This window comes from Ictalurus furcatus, chromosome 14 (genome assembly GCF_023375685.1).
Source record: "Ictalurus furcatus strain D&B chromosome 14, Billie_1.0, whole genome shotgun sequence".
Lineage (NCBI taxonomy): Eukaryota > Metazoa > Chordata > Actinopteri > Siluriformes > Ictaluridae > Ictalurus > Ictalurus furcatus.
In genome coordinates, this window is record NC_071268.1 from 16,325,762 (window position 1) to 16,336,775 (window position 11,014).

General features: G+C 38.2%; 1 protein-coding gene across 3 annotated transcripts; it reads left to right on the top strand.

The window, feature by feature from the left end:
- Positions 1–943: 943 nt before the first annotated feature.
- Positions 944–10,929, top strand: dus2 (dihydrouridine synthase 2). Of its 3 annotated transcripts, XM_053641082.1 has the most exons (17): positions 944–2,590; positions 3,077–3,262; positions 3,702–3,847; positions 4,028–4,073; positions 4,205–4,296; positions 4,414–4,457; positions 4,563–4,623; positions 4,805–4,852; positions 4,984–5,049; positions 7,208–7,278; positions 7,390–7,476; positions 7,699–7,867; positions 8,021–8,142; positions 8,728–8,874; positions 9,066–9,153; positions 9,277–9,350; positions 9,439–10,929. In XM_053641082.1, exons 3-17 carry the CDS (start codon positions 3,722–3,724, stop codon positions 9,707–9,709), a joined length of 1,512 nt encoding a protein of 503 aa, XP_053497057.1. In that variant the 5' UTR covers positions 944–2,590; positions 3,077–3,262; positions 3,702–3,721; the 3' UTR covers positions 9,710–10,929. The 3 variants fall into 3 exon arrangements, with proteins under 3 accessions (XP_053497057.1, XP_053497058.1, XP_053497059.1); XM_053641083.1 differs by lacking the exon at positions 3,077–3,262; XM_053641084.1 differs by lacking the exons at positions 944–2,590; positions 3,077–3,262 and having other exon boundaries at positions 3,303–3,847.
- Positions 10,930–11,014: the final 85 nt, after the last annotated feature.

Genomic DNA, 11,014 nt, shown 5'->3' on the forward strand with positions numbered 1-11,014 from the left:
CCACACAATAGGAATTATTGTGCAGGTCTCTCAGACAGAAAAATAAAAGTACAATAAAATCAATATTATATAATTTAATAAATATAATACAATATACTGTACATGTTCACTCAATTTAGCTGCCATACATGCCTGTGTGAATACCCACATGTGAATAGTCCAAAGATTTTGAGGGTCTATAAATCAGAGGTTAAATTAAATTATTACGCATATTTAATTATTTTTTATTACTGCTAGCTTATTAATTTTGTAATGTATGGTACGCTTGTAATCAAATGGTATGCCAATGGATTGTTCTATAAAATAACATTTAAATTAATATAAATTGGACCATAAATTATATTACTCATTGGCCCTCATATATTCACATAGGTCCAAAAATTACAGGTAAACAGCAACTCAGTCTGACACTTCAGCCATTATTCCTCTGCCACAACAGACAAAAAAACGAAGCCCATCATACTATTTAAAAAAAAAAAAGTTGTTGAATACCAAATATGATTAACAACAAAATGGCATAAATTGTCAAATTTCTACAAGAAACTGAGATGGAAGGCTCAACCCATCAGAACAACAAATTCAAAACAGATAGGGAATATATAAATAATAATTTAATAACAACAACAAAAACAATAATTTATATAATATATAAATGATATGTTTTAAGAAGTTCAAACAATTTTAATGCTTTTTGATTTTTCATTTTTGTAAGAGCTTCTGAGAAAATTTTAATTAATTTCTGAATATAGTAAAGGGGGGGGGGGTTAAAAAGTCTACATTTATGTATATAATATTTTATGCCATCGTGCTATTTGGATATTCTATATACAGTGGCAAGAAAAAGTATTTGAACCTTTTGGAATTTCATGGTTTTCTGCATAAATTTGTCATAAAATGTGATCTGATCTTCATCTAAGTCAAGGGTATTGACAAATATAATGTGTCTAAAATAATAACACAAAATAAATTCTGATCTTTCATGTCTTTATTGAGAACAACCAAAAAAAACTCATAGTGCTTGTGAAAAAAGTATGTGAACCCTTGAGTTAATGACCTCAAAAAAGCTTTTTTTTAAAAATTAAAAAAAAAAATTTTTTTTTTTGCACACCTGGAGTCTCGTTAAGAAAATGAGTTTGGAGCTGTGGACTACAGCTACTTTGACTGATAAAAACCCCTCAAACTTTTGGAGTTTGCTCTGCACAAGAAGCACATGCTTATGTGAGCCATGCCTCGCCAAAAACAGCTTTCAGAGGATCTATGATCAAGAATTGTTGATTTACATAAAGCTGGCAAGGGTCACAAAGTGATTTTTAAGACTTTAGAAATTCACCAGTCTACAGTTAGGCAAACATTTTACAAATGGAGACACTTTGGGACTGTTGCTACTCCACCAAGAATTGGGTGCCTAGTCAAAATGACACCAAGAGCACATCGAAGACTCATCAGTGAGGTAAAGAAACAACCCCGAATGACAGCCAAAGATTTGAAGGCATCATTGGAACTGGCTAACATCTCTGTTCATGAGTCTACAAAACATTGAACAAGCAGGGTGTCTATGGCAGGACACCACGAAGGAAGCCACTGCTTACTAAAAAGAACATTTCTGCGTGCTGAAGTTTGCAAAAGAGCACATTGACACTCCACAGCGGTATTGGCAAAATGTTTTGTGGACTGATGAAACTAAGATTGAACTGTTTGGAAAAACCACACAGCACTACATCTGGCATAGAAAGGGCATGGCATATCATAATGAAAACATCATCCCAACCGTAAAGTATGGTGGAGGAAACATCATGATTTGGGCCTGCTTTGCTGCATCAGGGCCTGGCCAGCTTGCAATCATTGAGGGGAAGATGAAATCCCAAGTATATCAGACAATTTTTCAGGATAATGTGAGAATGTCTGTACGTCAGTTGAAACTGTGTAGAAGTTGGGTGATGCAACAGGACAACAACCCAAAATACCGGAGCAAGTCCACAACAGAATGGCTTCAGAAAAACAAAATCTGCCTTTTGGAGTGGCCAAGTCAGAGCCCAGACCTCAACCCAATAGAGATGCTATGGGATGACTTGAAGAAAGCCATACACATGAGACGTCCAAAGAATATGACAGAGCTGAAGCAGTTCTGCCAGGAAGAAATGGCTAAAATTCCTCCTGAATGGTGTGCAGGTCTGATCCACAGCTACAGGAAGTACCTGGTTGAGGTTATTGCTGCCAAGGGGGGTCAACCAGTTATTAATTCTATGGGTTCATTTACTTTTTCCACTGCCATTTTGAATGCTGAATGAGTGTGTTTAATAAAGACATGAGGGATCAGAATTTATTTTGTGTTATTATTTTAGGCACATCATATTTGTCAATACCCTTGACTTAGATGAAGATCAGATCACATTTTATGACAAACTTATGCAGAAAACCATGAAATTCCAAAAGGTTCACATACTTTTTCTTGCCACTGTAGTAAGCGAATACGTCACCTATAAATGTGGTCAAATGCCTTGTCGCTTGTTGATGACGCAACCAGGAACTTGAATTTGACCACATGCGTTACCATTGGCGCTGTAAACACTGAACTGTGCTTTTGATGAAGGTGAGTTTATTGAAATTTATTCTTTGCTGTCTAATAAGGCCACGGAATTTATTACTAGCTTACAAAATGCATAATGCATGTTGGGACATGCCAAACTGCCCGAATGTTACAAATGGTAATTAGCTAACAGCTAACCGGCTACAGGCACATGCCGATAGAAGCTACACGTCAGTTACACTTGTGTCAGTGTACAATTGATCACTACAGGAAACACTACAGGACTACAGCAGACAGGATATTATTATTGCTGCACTATTCTTAGAAGTTGGTGAAGGGGGACTGAAAAACTGTTCATAGTAACAGATTAGTAACCATACACGTATAATATAGTATATACTATAGAATTTCGCTACAGATGGTGAAGAAAAGTGCATTTATTATTATTATTATTATTATTATTATTATTATTATTATTATTATTATTTTATATATACCACTTCAGAACTCTCCTTTTTGGTCTCTTTTTAATTTTAACTGTTACCCCAGCACACAGCAGAATAGAGGATGATACTTGACACTGCTGACTCCTAGAAAGTATGCAGTACGTGTTCAGACTGTGAAGACTTCAGCCTTCTCAGAAAATTTTGTTGGCTCTGACCTTCCTGAACAGACTTTCTCTGTTTCCTGACCATCCCAACTTATCATCCAATGTGCAAACCTAGGTATTTGTAGGTCAGTATCATCTCAGTGTCTTCACCATGGAGGAGGTCTACCATCACGTCATCTCCTATATTCCTCCTCCTTTTCCTGTCCAACACACCTCACCACTGCCGTTGCATCTGATAACTTTTGTAGATAACACATCTCAGAGTCATACCTGAAATCTGTGGTGTGAAAATTTAAAAGGAAGGGAGCCAGAGCAGTTTCCTGTGCTGCTAATAATCTTTTATTTTGGAAAATTGTACTTGTTTTTGTTCCACGTCTTTGTAAAATCAGTATCAAATGGTGATGCAACGTAAGTTCATGTGTAGGATATAACTTCCAATAGACTTGAATTTTTACATGAAACTTTAATCAGTGCCAGTATCAAAGCTCATAGTCCATTTTAACAGGTTAGTCGTCAAGCATTCAGGCCAGTGATTGTGAGTGAAATGTGACTTTTCATCATCAGGGTTTGTGGACGGTAACATCATGGCAACCTCACTGGGCAAACTGGGATTCCACAGTAAGATGATTCTAGCACCCATGGTGCGGGTAGGTACTCTACCCATGAGGCTTTTGGCATTGGACTATGGTGCAGATATTGTCTACTGTGAGGTAAATATGTAAAAAACAAAACAGTAAAATAACAAAAATACTGAATACATTATTGAAAGTATTGGTCTTTTTGAAAAGTGATTAAATATTATACTACTACATCTTGGCATGTGTGTAAAATTGTATAGCCTGGAGTCACTTGTTTTCTTGTATGATCTGATTTTTGTCTTTTTGTTAAAGGAACTGATTGATCTCAAAATGGTTCAGTGTGAGAGAGTTGTGAATAGTGAGTCTTTCTGCACTTTTTCTCATTTTCAGCATACCAAGATGTTTTTAAGTAGTACTTTTTATTTTTTTTAATTTTGTGTAGTGAAAAAAAATATTGAAGGTTGTGTCCTTGGTCTGTTTCTTTGGCAGATGTCTTGGAGACAGTGGACTTTATAGCACCTGATGAGAGGGTTATGTTCCGCACTTGTAGTAAAGAAAAGGACCGTGTTGTCTTTCAGATGGTTAGTTTTAGGACTTTATGATGGATCTCTGTAGAATATTTAAATTTAAAAACTGTATTTTATAATGCAATGTTATAATGCATTTTCATTTTTCATGTATTTTTCTTGTGTATTCAGGGAACAGCTGATCCAGAGAGAGCACTGGCAGTAGCCAAACTTGTGTGAGTTGTATTCAGGTGTTTCTCAGTATATGCAAAATTTAAAAATCTCTTCTAGTCTTTCCTTTTAGGAACTACTAGATAATGTAATGTCTTATTCCTGAACAGTGAGAATGATGTAGCAGCTATTGATGTCAACATGGGCTGTCCAAAGGAATACTCAACCAAGGTGTGAACTACATTTCAACTACACACATCACCAATCCTCATTCTTCAGGAGGAGTTCTCCGTTTCTTAAGTTCAGTGTCTTACTGTCTATACTGTTACGTACTGTATATGGAAAGCATTATTTGGGTTGGATTAGTGTGATATGTTTATATGATAATGGCAGATTTTGGTGTCTCGTGCAGGGTGGAATGGGATCCGCGCTCCTTTCTGACCCTGAAAAAATTGAGGCTGTAGGTATCCAAATGGTGATTCTGCAGATACAGTGCAACACACAGCTAGTGGCCCTTGAGTTTGACTAGAATAATTGAGTTTTAAATCACCGAAAAGGGTTTTCATTTACTATCTTTGTTGTTCTGTGCAGATTCTGACTGCTCTGGTGAGGGGAATTTCCAAACCAGTGACCTGCAAAATCCGAATCCTTCCTACTGTAAGTGTTCATGGGTTGCATTAATCAGTTACTTTAGAATAAGAGTACTTGTACAGGACCAATTTTGTCTTCTTGTAGTTTAATGAATACAGTCATAGTTGAAGAACATATGTTTCATGTGGTTGCTAGGTGTGTAGGTTATTCCCATGAATATTCCCATTCATCCTGATGGATTTTCACTAGAAATCCTGAAAGCACAGAGATCCAGAGTTCAGATGTGTACCATTGCATGGAAATATCAGAGAACAAAATCTGATTTGTCTAAAAGCCCTTCTCTTTCAGCATTTTTACAGGCACACAGTACATAGTGGAAAGCAATCTAGAATCTTACAGAGAGCTGAAAATATCTTAATGCATTCAGTTTTCGTTACTTTAAGATGCCATCATAGAAGGTTTGCTGGCCAAGAGAATTCATCAATGATTCCATATTACACATTATGTGGACATCTGACCATCACACCCATATGTGCTTTTTGAAAATCCCATTCCAGATTTAGTCCCCTTTTGCTGTTATAATAACCTCCACTCCTCTGGGTTAGGCTTTCCACTAGATTTTGGAGTGTGGCTGTGGGTATTTGCCCATTCAGCTACAAGAGCATTAGTGAGGTCAGGGCAAGGGAGGAGGCCTGAGGTGCAGTTGGCAATTCCAGTTCATCCCATAGGTGTTCAGTGGGGTTGTAGGCCACTTGTGTTCTTCCACACCAACTTTGGTAATGTCTTCATGGACCTTGTTTGTGCACAGGGGCATTGTCAAGCTGGAACAGGTTTTTGGTGAAGAGAAATTGAAATACTGCAGCATACAAAGACATTCTATACAATCAGTGTTGTTGCAACAGTATGGGGAAGAACCACATATAGGTGAAATGGTTAGGTGTGCACCTACTTTTGGCCATTTATGCCGCTTTTCTACCGCAGGAACTTTCTCCAGGAACTAGAGACTTTTGGAGGTACTTGGTGTGTTTCTACCACAGGGACCAGGGTTTAATTAAGTTCCGGGTAAAATATTTAGCCCTCGCAAAGTCCCTACTTGGGAGGTGGTACTTTTTCAAAAGCCAGGAACTTTGGGGGGTGGGACTTGGGCACTGAACATGATTGGTTGAGTGCACGCAGGATTTTTTTTTTCAACATCCATTTTTAAAAGTCTGTTGTGGTGCGTACAGTAACAGTTGACTCAGTTTGAATCAACACAATAGAGTTTCTTAAAAAATACGGCCGATGGACCGACGACGAGGTTCAGGCCTTATTAAGTATTTACGCAGAGGAGGAAATACAGCAGGAACTGGAAAAGGTGACCCGCAATGAAAAAGTATACTTAAAAATATCAAGTGGGTTAAGCAAGCTGGGCATTATTCATACAGGAAAACGGTGCAGAGAGAAGCTTGTCTCGGTCATCTCAGCAATAGCTAATAAAATCCGTTTGCTTACTTTAACTCTAGCGTTGCCAGCATTCTGAATTCGATTTACTGCTTGTCTCTTTTCCAGCATTTTCTCAGTTACCTTTTTAGCAAAGCAATACATCACAATCAACAGCAGCACAGCTTGAATCTCCTCCATGCTTGTTGTTGCTGCAGTGTCGTTATCGGATTCCAGAAAATAGACTGTTTTTAAAACATGACGAATTTATCCAAAGATAAAAATAAATTTTCATCCTGTGACCGGGAGTTGAACCCGGGCCGTAGTAGTGAGAGCGCCAAATCCTAACCACTAAACCACCAGCCTGGTTGCAGCAAACTCTAAACTTTGTATCTTTGCGATGAGCGAAGATTGTTATTGTTCAAAGGTTTGTGTTCCAGTCAGCACCTGCTACGTGTTTTTATGAGCTGAGCAAACATTTGACATTATTACATCATTAAAATCATCTTACTTTGTGTCAATAATCAGTTTGATTGTAGCATACTTCGAGGCTTCATATCCTCGCCAAGGGCTTGACGCGTGCAGTCATACGTCACCGGACTAATTTGCCTAATCTTCATGGTACCTCTTCCGCGATGGAAACGCAGACAACAAAGGTCTGGAGAACCAAATGGTCCCTTGAAAAAAGTTCCTGGGATTAATTGTTCTGGGTAATTTCAGTGGAAAAGCGGCTATAGTGTATTCCAAACTAAAAATGAAGAATGCTTTTCAGTGTTTGTACTAATCACTTTCAATGCTTTATCAGCTGGAGGAAACCATTAGTTTGGTGAAGAGAATTGAAAAAACAGGGGTGGCTGCAATAGCAGTGCATGGCAGGTATGGCATTTTTTGAGGTAGCTTGTGTTTTACATTGTGGTCACATGGTATGTGTAGATTTGCAGAAAGGTGTGTTTACAGCTGCTCAGTCACAGTATCTCTGTTTCTCAGGATGAAAGAGGAGAGACCACGACATGCAGTCCACTGTGACTACATTCAAGCTGTAGCTAACAACGTGTCTATTCCAGTGATCGCTAAGTCAGTATCTGCTTATATGTACACCCTCTGAGTTGTGTTTTTTTTTGTTTTTTTTTAAAAGCATAGATTTTAAAAGTGAATAGATTTGTTCTGTTCTTGTGTATCTTGTACATGTAGTGAAGCAAGTTAGTTTATGACCCAATTTTCTTCTTATTGCCTTCTCAATATGTTGACTATGTTAACATTCTCTCTCTCTCTCTTTTTTTCTTTCTTTCTTTGTAGTGGTGGCTCTCTTGATCTCATAAAAACATATGATGATATCGAACAATTTCGAGAGACAACAGGAGCATCCTCTGTCATGTTAGCTCGGGCCGCTATGTGGAACCCTTCAATTTTTCGCTGCCAGGGAATGGTGTCTGTAGACGAGGTTATGGAAGAATATGTCAAATATGTGAGTACTGAGCCTTTTAAATTGCTTAAATAAATGTTTTTACAGACACTTTTTTTTTTTTCCCTCCTATTATTTGGGCTCTGTAGCTGTTCATGCTTCAGCTACAGTATATTAAAGAGCTCACACAATAGTGTGTGTTGTTTTTGTATGTAGGCTGTTCGCTATGACAACAACACATTCAACACCAAATACTGCCTGTGCCAGATGTTGAGGGATAGGGTGGAATCACCGATGGGCAAACAGCTTCATGCAGCGCAGACCAATGAAGAAATCTGGTAACGTATTTAGTAAAAAATGTAGATGTTTTATAAAAGGAAGTGCAGTTCTGCTGCATTAAAAGGCCCCAGTGTTTAACAAGAGTCTAAAGTTAACTGGACCCCCTGGTAAAGAACATTCCACAATAGCATGTACAGTCCCCTCTAAAAGTATTGGCACAGCAAGGCCAATTCTTTTGTCTTTGGTGTAAACTGAAGACATTTTGGAGACAATAGATCAGAATTTCAGCCTGCATTTACTGATATTTAGATCTAGATGTGTTAAACAACTAAAGTTGCCATGTTCTAGGATGTTTACTTAATTTAGGAAACCATTAATACAGTTTTAATATTAATTCTGTATTAATACGTGAATGCAGCTTTAATACAGTTTTATTTACCTTTTCATGTTGCCTAGTTCTAGTTTTTTTTTAATTATTATTCTTTTCCCAATGGATGATGCTGCATCACTAAAGCACAGCCTTGTTCCTGCAGTTGTACTTGGCCAGAACTGATATCTTTCTCATGGGCCTTGTTCCAAAATTGTTTTGCATTTATGTGAGCTACAATAACATAAGTGTCTGTGTGTGTTGGTGACACATGCAGTGAGGTGTTTGGAATGACTGATTTCTTCAAGAAAACCAAGGCTGAGCTGGAGGCCTGCAAAAAAGCCCTTGATGCCAACAGCAGCAGTCTTTCAGACCAGCCTGTACTGGACGGAGATGTCATCACTATGGCGGTCAAGTTCGAAAGGTTGATTCCAAATATTAAAAATCACAAAATGTTGCTATTTTTAAGTACATGGAATTTACACTGTAAAATATTTCAGAAGAATCAAGTAGTATTTTTGGCTGGTCCTTAAGTAAAGACAGCTTCCAAATATTTGTATATGTAAACTATTGTGTGAAGAGCCTACATTGCAACAAAATGTATGTGTGATCCAGGAGAGAGTATCCACCGCAGATCACCCCAAAGATGTACTTGCTGGAATGGAGCCGGAAGGAAAAGTTGGAGCAGCCTGTATATGAAACGGTGAGACTCGAACACAAGAACATCAACATTCTCTGACTCTTCATTTAACCAGAGCACAGTAAAACCCCACAGAACAGCTGCACATTGGAGCTGCAAATGAAAAATTCATCATAACTTTTTCAGGAGCAACGTGCCCAAGACAGATGTTTCCAGTCTACGGTAATGGTGGCAAATAAGAAGTATAGGTCCACACTATGGTTAGTGCTTTATTAATATTAATAGCTTTTATTATGAGAACTTCAAACTGTAATTCATATTAATGGCTTTTTTTTTTCCCCTTTTCAGGGAAAAATCTAAGAAATTTGCTGAACAAGCTGCTGCTGTTGTGTGTTTGCGTACGCTTGGTGTACCAGAGGGGCGTATCGGAGAGGGCTACTCAGGACTGGTAAACAAGAGAAAAAGGGAAGAGAAAAAAAGCGCCACTTCAGTGGACGAGAGCATTACAGACTTGGCACGCAGGAAGAGACGGCTCACTGAGCCATCGCAAAAAGAGGAACGGGAATCAAATGACAGTCTGGTGGTAGTGAATGGCTCCTGTGGTCAGACTATGTCCTGACCATGAGTAGATGAGCACTGCTCATGTTATGAACTCTCCACAAGGAGTGTGTCTGCTGCTATGTGCCTGCATTGCATTTGCAGTGATGCACCACAATGTATCTGAATCTCGCCCACAGAGACTTCAGCTTGATAACATGCATGTTATCCCTGATGATTGTTTTTTTTTCTGGGTAATTGTTTTATATGCTGTTTCTCATAATGTGTATGTGCACCACATTGCCATCTTGTTAGGTACAGCTACTCAATGCTGCTACACCTGACACATACTCCGCAGCTCTGACACCCAGTAATACTACAACCATTTCATAGTCACTACTATGCTAAAATGGTCCACCAACCATAGAATATCTGGTCAGCCATACCCCTATGGTGGTCCCTGTCCATCGATGGAGGGGGTGTAAGAGGACTACAAATTGTACATAGCAAGAAATGATCTACAGTAAGCAAAATGAGCTATATGGGAGCTGTACCTAATAAAGTGGCAACTGACTCATTTTTGTTGAACATAGGTGGCATTTATGTGATGATATTGTAGCTCAGTGTTTCTCAATCCTGGTCCTGGAGTACCACCATCCTGCACATGTTGGTGTTTTCCCTGCTCCCAACTCACCTTATTCAACTCATTCATTTATTACTAACCCTGAACTAGCTCGATCGGGGTGAGTTAGTGGTAAAATCATATAGCTTCAAGTTTGCCCAGTTCCCAATACACCTCATTCAATCCTAATATAAACACAGTCCCATTAGGACTGGAGTGTACACTCCTGGGGCGAAAAAAAAATGGGCCAAGCCCAAAATGGCAAAATATTAAGCTTTTAATGGTCTTAACAAATCATTGGTTAGGGAATTAGACAAATAGATAAAGTAACTTTGCTTTTCCCTTTGATTTCTTTAAATGTTTAAGCCTTGTGGGTAAACTTGCAGACAGATTTTTATTTCTTTTTCTTTTCTTTTATTTATTTTATGTTCATGTTGTACACCACGACATGTGTTAGTTTTAATTTTACATCAAATACTTTAATTATCATGATTTTACCTTTTGAGTACAAGACTATGTAGATGAATTTCCCTGTTTCTAGCTTTTCCCCAAACAGTTCACTGCAACAAAAGTAAACAAGCAAATGGTGGCACAGGAGGTCTTAGAAGTGCATTTGTTTCATTCTTGCTAATTTTCTGACCAATGTTTTGTTGTTAAGAACATTAAAAAACTTAACATTCTGCCATTTTCTACTTGACCTATTTTTATTTAATTTCTTTGCCTAAGTGTGTGCCTTGCCACAGACCAGGAGGAGGCTTTTAACTG